The following is a 22101-nucleotide window of genomic DNA, read 5'->3' as shown; positions in this document are numbered from 1 at the left end:
GGGTGGGAGCCGGTGGGGGTGGGGGTGGAAGCAGCCCCGAGCGCTCCCCCTCCCCAGGACCCACTCACCTTGGCTCCGCGGCATCCGCAGCCAGTCTGGCCCCAGGAGGGGAGGGCCGTGGTGGGGACCCCAGGCACCTCCCAACCTGGGGTCTCTGCCGGTCTCTCCGGTGCGTGCTGAGAATCTTGCGGCGACTGGAAAAGAGGCGCTAGACACGGGAAGCTGGGAGCGGACCTTCAGCCTCCAGGTGTCAGCGGTCCTAATAGGTGCTGAGTGGAGTCGGGCACCGGGAGGCTCATCACTGGGGGGGCGTGGGGCAGGGGACGCCCGTCACCCTGGGGCCCCAACAGGCTCCGCCCCACCCCTCCCCGTGGCCCCCGCAGGCCGCTGCGGTCCCCACGAAGCCTCCCCCGCTGTGCGAGCCTCCAACCTGGGGTCCCGGCAGGGCCAGCACCTGCCCTCCTCGGGGCCGACCCTGCGGGCCCCCAGGGGCGAGAGGCCGCAGCGACCCCAGCGAGTGTGGCCAGGAGCCTACCGGTTGCAGCCTTTCTGACCACAGCAAGACACCGGATTGTAAATCTGCACCATCATTGTATATCTTTTATTTACATGTAGAAATTAGTAAAACTTAAAACCAAATGCGACTTGTACAGAAATCCTTTAATTTTCTTTATTTTCACACATTAAAAAATGAAACACACTATACAAATGGTTTTTCATAGCAGATTACACGTGGGCCCATTAGACTTGCTCTCCAAGTGCTGCCAGGACGACAGCTGTTAACCCCGTAGCCAACGTAGCGGTTTAGATGCAGTAGCATGCAGCCCTCAGCAGGGGAGGTTCGAGTCCCCTCTGTTCTTAAATTAGGTTAAATGGCGTTGGTGTCCATATTTACAGACTTGAAATGTATCAATCCTGAGCAGTTCTGATGTCCGGCTGAGGCCAGCGGGGGGCGGTTGGCCTCAGGTCTAAAAAGGGAGGTTCAAATGGTGGCAGGCTGGCTGCTATGAACTCGGGTTGTTCTCTCCACCGGGAACTCTTCGCTGCAGGTCGCAGTCAGACCCTTCTGGAAGGGTTAAGCCAAGTAACTGTAGGTGTCCTTTTCACCATCGACTCGCTCCAAGTATTCTTTCTCGATCAGAATGTCAATGCATTTCTGGGCATTATTTTAAGAAAAACAGAGGGAATGGAATGAAGAAAAACACACTTATTAGCAGAATGGAGCCCGGCCACCTCACCTGGGCTGTGCCCCTGCCCCTGGAGGCTCACTCGGGGACCCATCCCACCCCACGCGCCCTGCAGAGCGGCTTTACTTCCCAGGCAGCCCCGACCTCACTTTCTTGAGCCAGGAAACTACCCAGCTCCTCAATGTCCTCACGGGGAGGTCGCCTGGGGCCCTTTGGGGACAGCCCAGGCACGGCCTCCCAGCACCCCAAGACCCAGAGGGGGCCTCCCCCTGGCTGTCGGGAAGTCACCTCTCACTGCCACCCTCGGGGGCTCCGCTCCGTCCCAGCTGCTCTTTACCGAGTGGTCTCAGAGAGAGAAAGCCGCTGAGCTTCTATGTTCAAGAACCCACTAGAAAGGAGGCAAGGCGATGGCCCGGAGCTGCGGGCGCCCCCCAGGTAGGACCACAGAGCAGGGACAAGCGGGCGACGGACAGCCTACAATACAGACGAGAGGGTCCCCCGAACGTGACGCGGGGCCCGTCTTCGGACACAGCAGAGTGGGAGCCCTAGAAGCCCTGTCCGCACACCGAGCACCCCACAGACAGCACCGCCGCGGGCGGGACGCTCGGCGGGTCGTCATCCTCCAGGGAGCAGAGGTGCTGGCCAGGAGGCGGCCAGAGCGGAAGCTTCTGGAATGCCAGTCCCGTTTTAACCTCCTGAACTGGGGTCTTGGTTGTACAAGCGTGCTTACTTGGGCCCTCTAGGATGTGCGTGCTGCTCGGGAGATGGGACATGCCAACAAAAAGTCTAAAAAATTAAGCCTATTTCCTTCTGTAGAAACCTGGCATGGACGACTAAGCCGCGTTCTTTCCACTAGTCTCAGCTACGCCTTTGCTCTTCTCACATAATCAGCGCAGCGCTGCGGCTGCGGGCTCTGGTACCTTGATTACTGGGACCCGCGGTTTGAATCTCGAGGACAGCTGAGTGAGAACTTCTCCGAGCAGCTGCTGGTGCTTGAGGACCTTCCTCATCTTCATGATCCTCACGATGGCCGCCTGCGCCACCCACGGGGGAAACAGCACGTTCCCTGTTACAGCCGCCCTCAGACGCCCCGGGCAACCACCCCATGCACCGCAGGCAGCCCGTGGGCCACTCCAGGGTCCATGCTGGAGCCACGGGGGCCGCCCCGCCGGGACCCCTGCCCGGGCCTTCCGTGACCTGCCACCGTGTCTGGCTCAGCCGCTGGCGGCCACCCCGAGCCACGGCCACCGCACACGCCACCCACCGGCTTTGATCCGCCGCCGCAGCCCCAACCCGACGCGGGGCCAGAGTCACCTGAATCAGCAGCTTGCGGTCCTCCTCAATGTTTTTGTGTGTTGTTTCTTGTTCCTGCTTCTGCTCGGTTTTCATCGGCACATTGATGTTGACCCTTAACTTCTTACTGTCAAGAAACGCAGGAAACCAATCACTGCGGCTTCCAAAGACAGGGGTGGAGGGCTTCCCCCGGTTCTGAATCCCTGAGAGGCCTCCGCTCCCCTGGCCACCGCCTCCGGGAGGGCCTCCCCCACAGCCAGTGACAGGACACCTGCGTCACAGGAGCCCCCGTGCCGCCCTCTGGTCTCCCAAATTTTGTCAAATGAAATAAAATCAAGACCCTTGGACACAGAGGTCCAGACTCGCGAGCCCCCGAGGAGCTGGCTGCCAAAAGCAGGAACCACCAAAACTGGACAGGGAGTCGGGCGAAGGACACCTGGGATCCTGAGGCGGAAGCCCTTCCTGTGCCGAGGCCACCCCGCACACAGCCTCCACTCGCAGCCACGCGGGGGTGGGGGTGGGGGTCTGTGGTCTAGGAACACCTACTTAAGATTTTCCTTACTTTTTATAACCGAGATACAATTTTATTAAGGTATCTGGCTTCAATTCCACCTCATCAACATTCGCATTTTCGTCCTCCAGAACCTACGAGGAAGACAACCGTTACTACATGATGTCAGGAAACAGCTTCGTTCTAGCTGAACACAGAACATGCACAAACATACCAGTAACTTCGACTTCAATAAAATCTGTAGGACTTGTGCCAAAATGTCCTGCAGTTAAAGAGAAAAAGAGAAGTTAAAGAGAAAAAATGCACTTCTCTCTGCAGTAAAAACCACACGCAATCCCGTAGTTGGTTTTCCTGACACACAGCAGCCGCCCAAATAGAAGAATGTACCCGGGGGAGAGGGTTGCTTAAGAGGTCCCGACATCCCCTACCGCCACCAGCACCTCCTTTGAGTGACGCCAGCCCCTCTCTGGCCTTGATCACCTAGTCAGAAGAACTGACGACTCAGTTTTAAATATCAGAAACCACCTTGATTCCTCACTTCAACCCCCAGGAACGTATTCACCCCTTAGCTGTCCGACAGCTCATCCGGGACACAGATCACCACAAAAGCAACGCTTGAGGGCTTCTGGACCCCACTGTCCATTTCCTTCGCTCAACTCTTAGCACTGTGGGTGCCTCTGGCTATTTCCTCGCCTGTAACCATGGCTGGGGGGGCCACTTCTAGGCCCTTCTACCACTGTGTCCCATGACACCAGACGACAGCATCTGCCCGATGCCTGCATGCCACCTGCCCTCACCCCCTACCCCAAGGGACAGAGCGGGCCCACCCTTGCCTCGAGAGATCCCCATTCTGGTCCTAGGGTAAAAACCTACAGCTACAAAAGCGAGAGGCCTCTGGTCTAGTGACAAGCCTGGACCCCTCAAGCAGGATGGGGACAGAGGAGTCACTTGAGAGCTAAATCCGATGGAGGGACGATGTGTCCCCGGGAGGGAGCAGCCCTCCCCACAGGAAGTACTCCTCCTGGCAGAAGGCCGGCTACCCTGGCGCAGGGGCCAAAGCAGCGCCCTCCCCACAGCCTGTGGCGGCCTGAGCCTCTACCCTGATTTGAGGTCTTCTGACGTGAGAAGTGAGAAAGACTCTCACCCACAAAGGGGCAAGTTCATTTTGTTATCAGAATTTGCAGATATATTTTGGGCCAACTTGAGGCATGACTGAAAAAGAAATGATTCTCCTGACACTCAAAGAGACCAGTATCACTGCTGACAGCAAACCCAGACAAAAACATCACAACAACAGATCAATATCCCTATGAATGTAGATGTAAAAATTCTCAAGAAAATACCAGCAAATGCAGCCCACCATCATATAAAGAGTATTCTATACCATGCCCAGCTAGGGTTCACCCAGAAAGGCAAGGTGGCAACAATAAGAAAAGCCATCACTGTAATAGACTATATTAATAGACAAAAAGCACCTTTTCATCTCCATGGAGAAGCAGTTTAACAAAATTCAGCATTTTTTCATGATGAAAACACTAAAAACAAACAAAAACCCCAAAAATAGAGGGAACTTCTAATAATAGGAATCTAAGAAAAACCTATAGCTAATACCATGCTTAACAGTAACAAGCTGAAGCTTTCTCCCAAGATCAGGAACAAGACACGGATGCCTATTCTTATCACCTCTCTTCAACACTGTATTGGAAATTCCAGCCAAAGCAATCAGGCAAGAAGACAAAATAAAAAGCATCCAAGTAGGAGAAGGAAGTAAAACTAGCTCTACTTGCAAAGGACACGATTGTGTATAAAAAAAAAAACATTAAAGAATCTTCAAAAAAACTAAATGAGTTTAACCAGGTTGCAAGATACACGATCAATATCCAATAATCAATTTTACTTCTGTTATCTACCAGCAAAAAAACCAATTCCACTTACAGTAGCACCAAGCACAATACTTAGGAATAAATTTATTTTATTTTTATTTTTTTTATTTTTATTTTTTTAACTTTTATTTATTTATGATAGTCATACAGAGAGAGAGAGAGAGAGAGAGGCAGAGACATAGGCAGAGGGAGAAGCAGACTCCATGCACCGGGAGCCCGACGTGGGATTCGATCCCGGGGCCCCAGGATCGCGCCCTGGGCCAAAGGCAGGCGCTAAACCGCTGCACCACCCAGGGATCCCACTTAGGAATAAATTTAACCAAAGTGCAAGACTTGCATACACAAAACTATGAAACACAATTGAGAGAAATGAAATGAAAGACAACCTACATGAATGTAAAGCTGCTCACGGTCATGGGCTGGAAGACCTACTACTGATAATGCAGAGGTACGCCCCACAGCAATCCAGAGATGTGATGTAGTCTCTAACCATGGACAAGCTAAATCTGAAATTCTTATGGGAATGCAAGGGACCCAGAACAGCCAACACAATTTTGAAAAAGAACACAGCTGGAGGTCTCAGTTTCAAGACTTACTACAGAACAACGGCAACCAAGACGATGACATATTGTCATAAAGACAGACATCCAGGTGACTAGAAAAGAACTGAGAATCCAGAAAGAAACCCATCCATCTGTGGTCAACTGATTTTCAACAAGGCATTACCAATCAACAGGGAAGGAAATCTCTGACCTTGAATCAGGGCAATGGTTCCTTAGATGGACACCAAAAGCAGAAGCAACAAATGAAAAAAGAGGCTCCATGTATAAAAAATACAGAATTCTTACAACAGTAGAGGGCAAATAAAACATGGGCATGGCCACAGGATTCGAACAGACATTTCTTCCAAGAACATATATAAATAGTCAAGTCAGGTTGAGGAGACAGTCAACACCATCAGTTGGTAGGGAAATGGGAAATGTGAACACAACCACAATGAGGTGTCTTCGTATCCACTAGCGTGGCTAGAAAGTAAAAAAAAAAAAAAAAAAAAAAAAGGGAAATGCAAATGTTGGTCAGGATGCGGAGAAACCAGAGCCCGGAGCCCTCATGCACTGCTGGCGAGCCTGTGAACAGGGGCGGCCACGCTGTTCCTCAATGAGCTAATCCACCATGACTCGGATATTCCACACCTCAGACATATACCCAAGAAACCTGAAAACGCATTCCTACAACAACGTGTACGTGAGTGTTCACAGCAGGACTATTCCTAATGATCAAAATGGGGAAACAGCCCAAATGCCCATCAGCTGGAGAACGAATAATAAACATAATGTGGTGCGTCCATACACTGGAACGTATTCCAGCCGTAAAACAGAATAAAACACAGATATATTCTATGACACGAAGAAACCCTGAAAGCATGGTAAGTGAAAGGCAGACAGAAAAGAAACACCACAACCAGGGACATGAAATGCCCAGGGTAGGCAAATCCAGAGACAGAAAGTTAGTTAGTGGTTGTCAGAGGCTGAGAGGAGAGGAGAGGAACGTGGTTATTGCTAAACGCTGATGAGTTTCTTTTTGCGATGACGGAAAGGTTCTGGGATTGGGACAGTGGTGGTGGCTGTATGGCCTTGTGAAAACCTTGTCTATTTTACGTACACCCTGAACGGCATACTTAAAAATGGCGAATTTTATGCATGGGAGATAAATGTCACTAAAGAATATGACTGATAGGAAGAATACCACTATAATTAAGTGACATGCAGGCTTAGTAGGAAAAGCCTGGCTGGGAAGAGGGTGAAGGATGGACTGAATGAACGAGGGAAAGCATGTGCTCACATGTGCATGTTATACCGAGTTTAAAAACGAAGATTTTTAAAAAAACAATGTGCATTACTTATAATCCTAAGGGAAATCACTATTTCAGGTCGAAGACCCCCAGGTCCTCTGTCCCTCCGTCCCCACAGCACTCGCCAGACCAAGGAGCCTGCAGCACACACGGGAGGCCGGGAGGCGGGGAGATACCATTTTGATTTGGGTGCTGTCCGTCAGCTGCTGCACGGCGTAGGCGTCTTCCGTGTTGTACTGAAGCAGGATCGCCATCTGGAACGTGGATGCCTTTGAGGCCCCACATACAGAAGAAAGAGAAGCAAAATTACATGCGTGGAAAAACCTCCAAAAATATACAGCCGAAGTCTGAAGAACTTATTTATGAAACAAATTCTGCTCAGGAGATGCAAAAAACCAAGTAGCCCCACAGAAAAGAGAACACAAAGTGTCAGGACTCCACCCTGCTGCGACTCTTCCTGGAGGCCGTCCTCTCCCAGCTTCCACAGGAGAGAACGCCCAACTCTCTTCTATGATGTTTCACACACATAAATACACGCTATTTATGCTTCCACATTCACTGAAATTTTGGCTCTGCCACATAAGCTAGGGTCCCGAGGAAGTGCCTTAAATGACCCTGGGCCTCAGTTTCTCCTCCGCACACTGTGACAGTAGTCACACGGGGCTCCCTATTCAGGACTGGGTGCCACGGAGGGCACTGGGGGCCACTGTTAACACGAAGGTGTCCTGCCGAAGGGAGAGGGCTGCTGTCATAACTAAGTACCCACAACTCCGGCCCCTGAAGCTACACGTTTGGTGTGCATCAGGCAGGAGCCATGCCCAACGCTTATTAAACATGTTACTGCACTAGCAGTCACTGCGCTTCCGAAGCGGAAGCACTAGCACCCCCGCCTCACGGAGGAGGGGACAGAGGCATCAGTCAGTAACGGTCACCCTCAGCGAGAAAGCATCGGATCTCAGCTCACCTGCCCCACAAACTGCGCTCTGCCACAGGCCTCCCTCTCGACCGTGGCGCCCACCGCTGGACTCTAGAATTCTGGAGTTCTAGAATTTGTTGTACCCTTGTTTAGACCTCAGACCATACATCCCCCAAACAGAAAGGTGACCTTACCTGCAAAGTGTACCTATTTTTGAAGCAGTTGGTTACCAGTTCCCCTTTGGACAGTTGATATAACCAAGTCAGCTTCCGGCCGCTGTGACGGCTGGCGTAGAAAGCTGTGAACCGCTGATAACTGCGCTCCAGCTGGATCAGAGGATACAAAAGGACACACAGCGTTGTGAGGAGCGTCTGCCTCACCACGCAGCACAGCATCGTTCAGTAAACACAGTGCTCCAGGGTCACAGCACAAAAAGCTGGTGACATAGAAGTGAAATGCAAACATCCGGTGCTTGACTCCTGTGAAGCACTCGGGCATTTGAGGGTGCCATCGAAAACCATCCCGGACGTGAGGCCCGCAGGTTGCCATTGGGGTGAGCGGCACCTGCCCGCAGACACCGCCCCCCGCACCCTTTCCACACCCCTGCACTCATCTCTGCTCAGAGTTAACAGGATGCGAGACAAACCCACCCTTACCTCTGACGGCAAGGCAAATGTGCAAGACTGCTGGAAGGGCCACGACCCGGAGCTTAGCACTTGGATACTGAAATCCACTGGGGCGGGAATGAAAGTGCGGGAACACAGTTAGTCTCAGAAACCCAACAATGCTGCTGCTCAAATCAACGTGGGCTGCTTTGCATGGAAGGAAACACACTGACTGAAAAACCCTGCTGCGGTATGAACGGCAGAACTGACCATATTTCAGTGAGACTGTTTCACTCAAGTACAATTAGTAAAAGGTGGAAAGAGCCAGAAACTCTTTTTCTACAGAGAGAGGCAGTCTTTCATTTCACTTGTAGCTCAGACTGAGGACACCATAGGGCCGCTCTGCTTGGGTCCACTGAGGCCCCCGAGCTCGCCCAGCACGGCTGGCACCGGGGCCCAAACTCAGGAAACAGAAGCCTCAAGCGCCAGCGGCTCACTCCAGGGTGTTCTGTGCAGCACGCACAACTGCAAACACACACACACACACACACCCACTACGTATGATACCTAACCTGTAAATTGTAACAACAACTGCATCATCACATAGCTAAGGAATCCACTGGCATCCCTGCCACATTTAACAGTGGAATGGCTCTTCAGTTTCGGGGAAAGGTAAAATTCCCATTTTTTGCTTAAAAAGACAATACTACCATATGATGATGTCAGCATCACCTGCCGGGTGCCACCCCGCGGACCTGACAACAAGAGCGTGGCCTGGCGCCCAGTAGGGCCTCATCCCCATGCCAACCTGGAGCCGAAATCTCAGGTTAGTCTGACTCTGTGATCCACACAGCCATCTGCAACTCTTTCTCATAATTAATAAATAAATAAATAAATAAATAAATAAATAAATAAATAAATAAATAAATAAATAAAAAAAATAGAGAGAGAGAGAGAGAAAGCTAGAATGGATCCACACTAAGGTTAAAGAAATTTACTAAATATTAAACTGTGTGGAGCCCGGAGCTGGTAGCTGCCCAGGGTGGGATGGCCATGCCGCTGGGGCCCCTGGGAAAGGCTGACATGCTCTGTGCCTGCCATCTCCTAACGACACACAGGAGTCAGGAGGATCCCGGGCTTCCTGTTTGCCTGTCCCGGAATTTCTGATATGCACTGACCACCCTTAGTATTTTGTCATCTCTCTCGTTTGCCACAAAGGACATGAACTTCTCTGAGAACACTGCCCGTAAAAGCAGCTTACACACGCTCGTGGATACTCACAGTCTAGCGGTTCTGAATTCGTCAGGTGCTTTTTGAATTGCTCATTCAAATCTTTGCTCACGCCAATGTCTTGAAACATCCGCTGAAGTTTAGAGGTATATTCAAAACCACAAGCTTGCTGAAATGAACCCAGATAACCATCTTATTAATTTCTACAGAAATAGAAGTGTATACAAGGAAATCTGATGGAAGTCATACAACTGTACGAGAGCTACTAAGCTAGGAGTAACACTGAACCACATCTCACGGGGTCAATATGTACAGATTCAAATTAATACACTGCCCAAAATATAGCCATAGCCAAGCAGTTAAGTCTTTTTCACCCAGTAACTTTCATTTGAGCATCTAGGAGCAAGGATGTCTAACAGAACACACAGATGACCTATTTTATGTCTCTATTCCACTACTGGGGGGCTGAACTCTGTGTCCCCCAAACTCCTATGCTGAAGCCCTAACCCCCAGCGTGATGGTATTGGGAGGTAGGGTCTTGGAGAAATGATTGCCAGATGCAGTCATGAGGACAGAGCCCTCCTGATGGGATTAGGGTCCTTGTAAAAAGAGGCCAGAGTCTGCTCTTGCTCCTCGCCACATTGGAGCACAGCGAGGAGGCGGCTGTCACCATGGTGGGAAGAGAGTCCTCACCAGAAAGCGAATCAGCCAGCATCTGGATCTTGGACTTCCAGCCTTCAGAACTGGGAGAATAAATTTTTAGTGTTAAAGCCCCCAGTCCATGGTGTTTTGTTACGGCAGTTTGAGCAGAATAATATACCCACATAACTAATTTCAGTCGAAGTGAAATAGGTCTAAGACACATCACAGCACTCAACAGGTTAGCAGGCACAAGCTCAGCGCAGAGGTGGCTGGATAATGAAATAACTGCTCAACGATCAAGTAAAACGCTGTCTTCCTGCAGGTACAATCGCAGACAGTGAACTAAACCCAGAGCAAAACAAACACAAACCAACTCAAAGCCAACCACATGCAGGTGGGCTGAGCCACCCTGAGTGGTTCTGGTGTGTGAAGACAGAGTGGGGACGAATGTGCGGAGTAGGAGATGCTGCGGTGGTGAGCACGGCACAGCCGGGTCTGACGGGACAGGAGGCCCCTCCAAGAGCAGCATGGATGGGTTGGCAAAGCATGTGAAACAGGGAGGGGAGGCCTGACCGGTCACAACCCCCCTGTAGCGGAGCAGCGGGGCTCATTCCATACAAACTCTTTGTTACCTAGACTAGCGACTCTGCCCACTGACAACCTGCAACAGCTAAGATCTTTCACGATGACTTAAAAACTGGATTTTTCTCAGGACATGATCAAATTTACCTTTAATTTTGAGATCATGCTCGCCTCGGCATCATCACTGGCACTGTTCTGATGTACGAGTCTTTTGGCCAGCATCTTTGCGTAGAATTTCTGAAACACGTCTTTATCCTCTATATACTTGAAGACCACCATCTAGTGAAGTCACCAAGAGAGCAGATTTAATGCACTAAACACACGCCGGCAGCCGACACAGGTGCTTTATTTTGACTGGCCTGTGTGCCAACGTTTACAGTGGTAAAAAAAAAATACCATCCACAGTCTTGAAATATTTTCATCAACCCCTTTAATCATATTAAGTTGGTCTAGACTTAGTACTAATGAGGAAAGTACGAGTGCTAAAATTAATGACTCAATTTAGGGAGTAAAACCATAGATATGAAGTAAAATAAATGATCCTATTAATTTTCACATTTCAGATGCCCTATACAAGTAACCTTAAAACTTGGGAGATAAACTGCTACTGGAAACCAGAGTGATTAGTAAGAAGCGCCTTACCACTTGGTTGAGCGTGTCTTCTAGCTCTGCTTCTTCTGGATTCTTGGAACTGGAAAAAAAAAAAAGGTATACTGTTTTCAAACAAATCAGTAAACATTTACTCAGCAAGTACCACTGAGCCAAACTTTTCTCACCTATGGCAACGTGGCAATCTTACACTGAAACTATCACGGAAGAACATGTTTACGAAATAATCGTTTTGGACATGCAAGATGAAAATCAACAGAGGATACTTATTAAAGTCTGCCCGAACATTCAAGCTTTCCTTTCGTTTCTGAAAGGAAATCTACCTAAACACAAAATAAAGGAACTTTACTTTGCCAACTGCTTCCTATAATATGCTTTAATTTAACTCTGAAAAAACCAAAAGCACATGTAGATTTCTAATGGCCTAAGCATTAAAGAAAACAAAACTGTTTAAAGCCACTAAAGCACTGCCTTCCTCTGTGGTTCTATGTAACAGAGGGCTGCCCTTAACAACTAATTCTTTCTCTTTTATGAACAAGTATTAACTGAAAGGTGACTCTAGGGTAAATGAAATTTTTAAGGTTTTATGAGTCCTTCATAGATAAGATCCCCATAAGTTCACATGAAATGATCCAGCTCATGATCCAGCACATGAAATGACCAAACAAGCTCTGGAAAGGTATTTCTAAGAAAATCTAGTCCTAGTCCTCACACAGGTAGCCCAGGGTGGTTTTTCTCTCTGGAAGAGTTTTCTTTCTTAGCTCCACTCACTAGTGCGTGCTCACTGAAGCAACCCTAGCATGTGTCTGCCATTCTGTCTGCTTTGGCAGCATTAACTAAGAAACAACACACCAAGAGACTTGGTGAGGGCCTCTTGTGAAAAGGCAACGTATAAAAAGGATAATAAGTTTTTTGCCAAACTGAAGGTCTGCTAAAGCATGTTATTAAAATATTGAGAATTTTCATATAATCTAGCCTAAAAAAAAATGAAATCAGGTCAGAGGAGGCATTCCACTTTAAAGTCCATTTTTATTCTCGAAGGACTACAAGAAAAGATCGGACTAGAACGGCTGAATTATACACTGACCAGACTTGCAATAAATAGAAAACCACCCCCAAATACCCCATTTTCACCAGCCTTGGGGACATGGCTTTCTGGCAAAGTCAGAGAGACAGCTAGTGACATTATCAAACGTTTTCCCACGTCTGCCAGGAAGACCACATATACTTCCGTTAATATAGTAAATTACGTTAAATTTGCTACCACCAAGCCATCCCTACATTCCTAGGACACTATACTATGTTCTGGAGAATTATTCTTTAGTTCTCTAATAAATTTAGTCTGCTAACACTTTACTTAGGATTTCCCCAACTCTGTTCTGGGACTTGTTTCCAGTGTTTTTCTTGGTACATGTAGGTATCCTCAGTGTTTTCTGCAGTGGGGTTAGGTGAGCCTTTAAGAGATGTTTATTCATCTCAAAACCAGGACAACATGGGGGCATGGGAAATGACTGCGTTTGTTGATGGATTGCTGGAAAACTGAAACAGAAGCTGAGAATACCCAAATACACACAACCTGGAACCCTAGAAGCACAACGCAGAGGAGAGAGCCACAGGAGATCATGGGGCCTCTAGCTCTTAATAGACACACACACACAGAGGAGGAGGAACAGGTGAGAAACATGATGGTTTAAAAAAAAAAAAAAAAAAAAAAAAGAATACGGGGGCAGCCCAGGTAGCTCAGCAGTTTAGCACCGCCTTCAGCCCAGGGCTTGATCCTGGAGACCCGGGATCAAGTCCCACATCGGGCTCCCTGCATGGAGCCTGCTTCTCCCTCTGCCTGTGTCTCTGCCTCTCTCTCTCTCTCTCTCTGTCTCTCATGAATAAATAAATAAAATCTTTAAAAAAATAAAAATAAATAAAGAATACGAAGGGCGCCTGGCTAGCTCAGCTGGTGTAGGGAGCGACTCGATCTCAGGGTTGTGAGCTCAAGCCCCAATCTTTAAAAATATATAAATGTAAATATACACATACACAAAGAATACGAAACAGCAGTAAAACGAATTGATCACATGAAGATAAATGTTAAAAGTGCACACGATAATTCAAATGCCAGAGTGCACAGAAAGTCTTGTTTCAGAAAACAGCCAGTGGGAGCTCCCACAGCAGATCTTCCCTGGCATCATGACCGAGGCTCACAGAACATCCGCAGGGAGTACAAGAAGGACACTTACTCCTTCCTTCCTTGCCACCCTCGTAACCACTGCTTGACCAACCTGTGAACTTCATTTAGCTAAATAAATTCTATAATTCTCAAAGCCCACAGTAACATTAAAAAAAAACAAAAACCCACAATAAAAACCCACTAGAATTTATAACATGAAGTATCTTTTAAGGAGACAAAGAAGATGTATTTGGTTTAAAGTGTTTTCTCAAAAGGTACAAAGATGACAATCTAAAATATGTAAAATATAACAGGAAGTTAGTTCTCATATATAAGCAGAGACTTTAAATAGATTTACTAACAAAAAAATCCCCACAAAGTCACTAATACCTTTTCTTCAACAAGGAGTCACAGTATCGAGCCAGCAACTCAGGGGATTTACTGGACGATTGGGCCATTTTGGTAACTGCATTGTTGTTAATGAAGCGACCGCAGGCCTGTGGGACATACAAAACACAGTCAGAGAACATGTGGGCCCCCCCCCACGCTGCAGCAAAGACGCTGTGCTCGCACCCACCTTGTCAAGTGCGGCCACGAAACCAGCATCGTTGTTGAATGCCGACATTACCAGGGCATTGTATTTTTTATGAACATCCAACACTGTCTGTACATACATCTTGGGGTCCTTGGGAGGGGAAAAACAGATAAAAGTTTGTTACTGGGGATTAAATGATATATTCATGTGTTACTATAAAACATTCTGAAAGGTTCAGAAATTTCTTCAAAGATGCTGACACAGAAGATCAAGAAATAGCTTTGGTTCCATCATCAAAGCACATAGGATACTTTGCTTATATACATAATAAAATAAATTCTCTGTGCTTGAAATTAAGTACTGATTTCCAGCTTATATAAAAAAGAGTGATTCTTTAAATTATTTGAAAAATCAAAGGACTGCAGGAAACACAATTTTTTTAAGTGACAGTTTGCTTGGCCCATTTTTTCTGAAAAATTCAAATTTTAGGCTTCGCTGGAAAAACCAATCAGCTAGCATGATCAGTAATCAGCTGGATACTTAGAGTTTAGGGGGGCAGGTGATGTAAGAACAGTGTAAGATTGGGGTGCCTAAGTGGCTTAGTAAATTAAGTGTCTGCCTTCAGCTTAGGTCATGATCTCAGGGTCCTGGGATCGAATCTCATGTGAGGCTCCCTGCTCAGCGGGGAGTCTGCTTGTCCCTCTCCTTCTGCCCCTCCCCTCGTGTGCTCTCTAATAAATACAATCTTAGAAAAAGAAAAAGAAAGAATAGGGTAAGATCAAGGTCCGAGGAAGTACGCAAGGGTGTAAGTGGGTCGGGCAAGGCCGAGAGGTCTGACTCGCACACCTGACTGCGTTGCAAGACTGGATGGGACAGGCCAGGGCCAGGGAGACAGGCAGAGCACTGGAGGACTCGGCAGGATGGGCAATTAGGAGCTCTGGACAAAGAAACAACATAATGGGAATACAATGCCCAGATCAGCACAGGAGAAACTCTGGCAAGGATGCACAAGGAAGACAGGAAGGACCAGGAGGGTAGGGAGTCAAGGGAGACAGGCCTGAATGATAAAAACAGAGTGGCTGTCGCTGGGAACTCACCACACACCCGTGGTGTGAGGATCCATACAAGGACTGTCACCACCACACTGTGATATGAGGTTGGTGCTATCTGGATTCTTGCTCAACAGGCGAAGAAACTAAGTCATTTGGGCATCTGGCCAAGGGCTTCAGTGATGGCTGTCAGGCTTGACCCCAAGCAGCCTAACTCCCAAGCCAACATCTCCTCCACAGCTCTGAGAAGGGAAAAGGCCCAGATGACAGGACCAGTCCACAGCTGCAGCAGCATGGACAGATGTCACGTGCCAGAACAACGCCAGCAGCTGGCCCCTTCACAAGCAGGAGGCATGAGCGTGGGGGCCTCACATGGCTGCCAAGAGTCTGTATATTTCTCCCCCCCCCCTTTTTTTTTTAAAGATTTTATTTACTTGACAGAGAGTGAGAGAGCACAAGTAGGGGGAGTGGCAGGCAGAGTGAGAAGGAGAAGCAGACTCCCCACAGAGCAGGGAGCCTGATGTGGGGCTCGATCCCAGGACCCTGGGATCATGACCTGAGCCAAAGCAGATGCTCAACCACTGAGCCACCCAGGTGCCTCTGCAAATTTCTGACAGATATTAATACTCAGGTTTCAGGAATGAAAAACATAATTCCCCAAATTCTAATCGTTCTGCATCTTACAATACTTTGAACTGTTTTCCTGTGATAGGGCTATACTAAGAGTTACAAAGATTTTCTGTTAAAAAAATATAAAAATGCCAAGTTTATTATTATTACAAATACATTGAACTAGACTATAATTTTAACAGTATGTAAAGCAGTCTTGACCTGATACAGACATTTAATAAGGGAAAATGTTAAGAGGGAACACAAAATGATTGCCAAATAAAAAGTACCTAAAATATTGGAAGCCAATATCACATATATTTAATATCTAAAAATTACCTATCTTCAAGTGTTAAAACACACAGTGTTAACTGCCCAATCAGATATCTTGTTGTTTCATGACAACTATTACAGATGTAAAAAAATTTCTCCCATTTTGCACCGATGGTCTTAATTCACAAGTGCAACCAAAAGCATCTTCCAACTGGCATACATCTTATTTCATAAAACTCATTTAAACTTTTTTTAACAATGAAAACATTGCTTAATCTTAGGTTTGCCACTGAAACTGATATTGCTTTTGCTAATTTGGGTTTTGGATTGCTTTCTGATTTCACATCAAATTATTTCAGGACATTCACATTTTCTTCCCTTTGCAATTAATTCCTCTGTTAAAACTCCAGCCTACAGCAAAGTATCCAGGCACCGGAAAATGCCAGCAAAAATTGTTGGGGAGTATCTGGATAAGGTAACATTCAAGGGGAAGGTCAACAGCATTACACAGAATCACACATCAAAACTGCCAGTTTAAGGACTTATTTTGCTTCCAACACATGTTATTTTGGGGAACACCACTCAAAGGACTTATGTGAAATATATTATGTACATAACCATACTAACATGGATTTTATTTGTAGGAAGGACGCCCTCGGCAGCAGAGAGGGCACACACACGGTTGTAACCTGGCATCAGACCGCACTGCTTCTGCAGCATGTGTGCTCCTTGTGGTTCCCGGAGGCATTCATCCTAACCTTCAATTCTGCGTGAGCGCGCCCCTACCCTCGCCATCAGTGGGTTCTTCGGGGCCAGGAATGTGTCTATACTGTCTATCACGCTTGCGGGAGAATTATGCTTTTCTCTGTTTCCATGATTTCTTGAGCGATATTTCTCAGACTCAGGATTTGGAAAAACATGGATATCCCAAGAAATGGAAGGAAGGAAAGACCAATCAGATGGATCACCCCCAAGGGTGCAGAAGTCATCAGACTCTGATCCCAAGATTCTAGAGACCTAGCCAACAGTCTGGCTGGTGCAAAAGGAGGGGTCTGAACAGACCCCATGATGAAGCAGCAAGTCTTGGAAACCTGAACCTCGAATCTGAGGTCCTGAGAGAAGCCGCTTAGGTACTGGCTAGGGCAGATGAAGGTAGGAGCGCTCGGGGTAACAGAGAGAAGAGCAGGTGTTTCACAGGGTTATAAACATGACCGAGGTGAGGAGAGACGAGAGATCGGCTAGAACAAATGCATGTTTTTCATTAAACTTGTAAATTTTTGGTGTTTAAGAAAATGAACGGAGTAATAACTGTTTTGATTCATGACCATCTGCTCTATTCAACAGTATGCAGGGCTTTCTGCTAAGAAACACGACACTTGTCAGGGCTTGTCCCTGGCAGCTATCATCCACCCTGATGTGGTTTCACTTGTCTTTACTCTGCCAGCGACAGGCATATTTATTTCTAGCCCAGACCAGACTTCCCCACTCAGCTCACACGACCTGCCCTTGGCTGTGCCATGGGATTCCCAAACTCTGTCCATCAGAGAGGCCCCGGTCTCCTCCCTGAACCTGCTTCTCTTCCAGAGCTTGCTTTTTCCATTTCCCTTTTTCTAGGGTTTTACTGTAGAAAAATTCAAATCTCTGCAAAATTACAAGGAATGGTAAAACCTACTCCGTGAACCCATGATCCAGGGTCAACAATGATTGAGCACAAACACCTGGCCCCCCAAAGTCTAAAGCACCAAATTTCTTCTCCTCCCCACCCCCAGCCTCACCAACCCATGCGGTTTCCTGTCTAGCCACCCAAACAGACCTGACCCAACACTCACGCTCTACCTCCTTTTAATCTATTTTCTACACTGGTACAGTCTTTAAAAAGAAAAAAAAAAATCTGGGCAGCCCTGGTGGCGCAGCAGTTTAGCGCCGCCTGTGGCCCACGGCGTGATCCTGGAGGCCCTGGGATTGAGTCCCACATCGGGTTCCCTGCACGGAGCCTGCTTCTCCTTCTGCCTGTGTCTCTGCCTCTCACTCTTGCTCTGTATCTCTCAAGAGTAAATAAAATAAAATCTTAAAAAAAAAAAAAATCTGATTGTATCAATTTTGTGTCTGTTACAACCATTACCTGGTTTCCTCTTGCCCTTAGGACTAAGGCAGTATCATTAATGTGGCTTTTGAGGTTTCCTGGCCTGGCCAGCCGGCATGGCTACCCTTTCAGTTTTACTCTGTGCCATTTTCTTTGTCAAGTCATAATAGGTTTCTTGGTTCTTGCACTGGGTCATGTTTATACTCACTGAGGGGCTTTGTCTAAGACCCCCCTGCCTAGTTAGCTTCAACTCCTCTACTGGTCTCAAGTATTTTCTCAGGGAAGCTCCCTGAACTGGCAGGACAGGGCGGGCCTCCTGTTACATACATACAACGCCCAAACCCCCACTGGAATGCTAACCATACTTGTGAGGTGTTGCTACTGGCAGCCTCTCCTGCCAGGTATGAGCTCGGGGAGGCCTGCCAGGACCACATCCACCTTGCTTATAAGCACAGGGTAGAGGCGTTCACCAGATACTTCTTGAATGGACAGAGATCAGAAATGCTGATAATCATGACTGAAATATTACCTTTTATTCCATACATTTCCACTAAAAAAAAAAAAAAAAAAAAAAGGATCAATTTCACAAAAAGAAAAAAATGTACTTAGGAGCCTCACATAACTTCTACCTTATCTTATCCTATCTTCCTTAAAACCGTATAGCACATGTGTCAGATGAAGAGGTCTGGGGAGTTGGTGTGTATTAGGGTTTCTCAGGATCACTTGTGGTCCTGATGTTGTAATATGGCCCAAAGCGGCACACTGGGGTGTGACAGGCTCAAGGGGCCACCCTCACCATTTCATGTACATCAGCTGGTGCTCTCTAAGCCAGCACCTGATATGACCTGTCCTTGGAAACCCGTGATTCACCTAGACTGCCTGTTAGGCACACATGGCACCCACATTTCTTATCCAGCCGGGAGGAAGGCAGCAGGTCCATTACAGAAGCTTTGAGAGAGGCCTCTGAGGAGGGTCAGTCACCGTCACACAGCACCCACAGGATGGGCGGGGCCTTGCTCGACACTGTCCACAACCTTAAATGCAATTATTTGGGGGCAGAGTGATTCTTCCCCAGAAGCATTAGCACTTGGTCCTTGGAGCCACATTCTCACCACATGCAACACAGAGAGAAGCAGAAGTTTCAGGAAAGAACAATCCCAGACCAGCAGCCAGAGAGAAAGGCAGGTAAAAGTCTGTGGGCACCAGGACTGCCCACTCAGACAACTGGCCGTGGAAGGTTTGAACCCGAGCCTGGCCTTTTCCCAGCCTCCTCAGGCTTCTGACGTGCTCCCTCCTCAACCAGTCTGTGCGCACTCAGGAAGTAAAATTAATTTTTGTCTTTAATAATAGGCAAAACCCAAACCAAACAAAAACACAAAGCCACTGGAGACAAGCAAACAGAGAGGCCTCACGCACCAACCAGTGATGTGACAATCTTTGTTCTATGCCACCATCTCACTCCTTCTGATAAGCAGAAATCGCCAGTTTTTCTGACTGCGGTTTAAAGTTGAAAATGCCGAGACAAAAAAAAAACCTACCAATGTAACCAGTGCTCTGTATTCTCATTACTATAACCTCTGTCCACCTGTTACTTCTGCTTCAATCCTATGTACTTATCTTGCAATCATGGCTCTGAGTCTCAGACTGTAAATAACTCATCTTTAATCATTACCTTCGGATCTGATAAACTTCTATGAATGCCTGGTCCCAGTTACGTAACTGGGTGGGCTTCCATCACCGGCCCCGGGCCTCGTGCCAGCCTGGTTACCTCCCTCGTCCTGACTCACACTTTTACTTCCCTTAGATCTGAGGGGAGGCTGGAGTCCCTGCCTGCAGCCCTTCCATATGTGCTCACTACTGAGGCTCCAAGTTGGCAAGATTCAGGCACAGAGCAATGAGAGGTGAAAATATTAAAATTTGAAAGTGGAACTAAGATGGGCTTGCCAGGAAAAACTGTGACTCCCCTAAGAGAGAGAATGATGCTGCAGAAAGTAACACATCAGTTTAGAAACAAAAGCACTGCATCCAGGAATGAAGTGGGTGGGTAGGTGGTTGAGAGGTCATGGGTGGTCTTGAACTCATCTGAAGACAAGCAGGGGCCATTCAGGACTTCAAAATACACAGCAAAGATTAAACCAAAACGTAGTTTGACATGGGATATAAACTCAGATCCGGTGAGTGAGGGGCTTCCGTAACTGGTTTGCTCATGGGAAGATTACAGCTGTGCCCACAGTTGAAAGAAAAAAGGGTGTATTCTGGATATCAAATTCAAACAGTGAGTCTTCTCACAGCCGGGTCATCCTAAACTGGAAATGAACACCTGTATGATTTGTCTTTTAAAGAAAACGCTAATTCTTTCCAGCCCATGGCAAGACAGAAAATAGATTCATGAATTCAGCTGTAGGCTTTCAGAACCAATTTCCATTATCAGCACATATCAGTTCTCTGTGTAATTAAATTTGTCAGTTTGACTTACTGGATAAAACTGCCTCCTCCTTCTCCTCTCCCACATCGACTACATCAGAACTGGCACATTTTTTTTTCCTTTTGCTTTTTAAAAAATGTTTTTATTATGGAAGAATTTAAAACCTAATCAAAATAAAGAGTAGTAAAATCAGCACCCATAATCCATCCCTCAGCTTTTAAGGGATAGCTTGAGGCTGGGGTAGCCCAGGATCTACTCACCCTGCCCTCCTCCAATGTAAAGATTTTAGGGGTGTGTATTCCATCCCTTCTGACCAAAGCAGGCTAGGCTCTTGATGTAAGGGTCCTTGGCCAATTTTATCACTGTGTGGGTAATTTTCTTCTATTACCAGCATCCAAAGAATGGCTGAGTCAGGACCAAGTTATTTAAACATTTTACTCCAAAAGATAAAGGGAATCTTGGCTGGATGAACAAAACCCAAGCCTGCCAGAAGCACCCCACACTGTGTCACTCTGCTCATTCTGGTGCAAGTTCATACAAACAGTTGGGTTCCTGTAATTATTTCTAACTCAACTTCTCAATCCCCAAACAGGGCTTTTCCATAATTCTGGTAAGGTCTTAGATACACGGTCAGAGCTTTCTGATTTCATTTTGGCCTATATCATTCTCCATTTCAAGTGCTCCCTTTTCATAAGGACAATCATTCCTGGAGCCAGACCCCTGGGTGGCTCCTGAAAATGCTTCCTCCCGTTTCAAGTAGATGATTTTTCTCCCAGCTGCAAATAAGCCTTTACAACTTTGCTCCCCAATCCATCTCTGCAGCCTAACACCCCCACTGTTAGACCAACAGCTCTGCTGGATAGGAAAGGGTCTACAAGCCCACTCTTGCTGGATTACACCTCAGTCCCAGGGAGGCGGAGGTTACTAAATCAACACGGTTTCAAGAGGACTCTACGCTCATCTGTTGCCATTTCTGCCCTGAACACAAGATAGTATTGAAGTGTTGTCTTCTAACCTGATTTATGTTCAATTTTGGAGCCCTCTTTGTAGGGAAGTAAAACAGTACTCAGATTGCTGCAAAATCATGTGCTAATTAAAAATTCAACATGGAACCAACTGCATCATCAAGCATTCATTAGCAAGTACTTCCAAGTCTATACTGACACTTTTCCTGAACCTTATTTTGGTATTTTGCTATAAGCTACCATCAAGCGAAATTATAAAGCCATCCAACGACTTGGTATCACGTTTACTTGTAAGTATAGTGTTGACGACTGTCCACATTACTGGCGTTCTCTTTAGGATGGGCCACTGGGGAGAGTATTCTCAGCTCTGAATGCCAATAAAGCTGTTCTTCTGAGTTACAGGCTTATTCCTTATGATCACTAGGAATCCAAGAGCTGACTGTACTTCACGGCACTGACTGCCTTTACCAGCAAGCTCTCTGGTCTGACTGCAAAGGACTGGAGGTGTGTTTGTGACCCATCTCTGACCAGTATACTAGACTCCACTGCATGCATTTTGAGCATTGTCCACCTCTACACTTGGCTTCGTTTGGGTTTCCTATCCTTATTTTGCCACTATCTCTTATATCCCGTTGTCTTTTATGTACTGTGTAGGCAGCCTGAGTCCTGCTGGGGACAAGGAGTACAA

General features: G+C 47.1%; 1 protein-coding gene across 9 annotated transcripts in view; it reads right to left on the bottom strand.

The window, feature by feature from the left end:
- Positions 1-639: 639 nt before the first annotated feature.
- CUL1 (cullin 1) overlaps positions 640-22101 on the bottom strand; it is a 92995-nt gene continuing 71533 nt past the window's right edge. For all 9 annotated transcript variants that reach the window (XM_072777589.1, XM_072777587.1, XM_072777585.1 and 6 more), the window contains 13 exons: positions 14052-14159; positions 13865-13971; positions 11344-11392; positions 10849-10980; positions 9529-9646; positions 8299-8375; positions 7837-7968; positions 6903-6995; positions 3206-3253; positions 3043-3125; positions 2502-2607; positions 2108-2221; positions 640-1156 (listed from right to left, as the gene is read on the bottom strand). In XM_072777589.1, coding sequence (XP_072633690.1) covers positions 1076-1156; positions 2108-2221; positions 2502-2607; positions 3043-3125; positions 3206-3253; positions 6903-6995; positions 7837-7968; positions 8299-8375; positions 9529-9646; positions 10849-10980; positions 11344-11392; positions 13865-13971; positions 14052-14159 — 1248 coding nt within the window. In that variant the 3' untranslated portion in view covers positions 640-1075. The remainder of the gene's footprint in view (positions 1157-2107; positions 2222-2501; positions 2608-3042; positions 3126-3205; positions 3254-6902; positions 6996-7836; positions 7969-8298; positions 8376-9528; positions 9647-10848; positions 10981-11343; positions 11393-13864; positions 13972-14051; positions 14160-22101) is intronic.

This window comes from Canis lupus, chromosome 15 (assembly GCF_048164855.1).
Source record: "Canis lupus baileyi chromosome 15, mCanLup2.hap1, whole genome shotgun sequence".
Lineage (NCBI taxonomy): Eukaryota > Metazoa > Chordata > Mammalia > Carnivora > Canidae > Canis > Canis lupus.
Note: the sequence above shows the minus strand (reverse complement) of the source record. Positions and strands in the feature narration are given on the sequence as shown.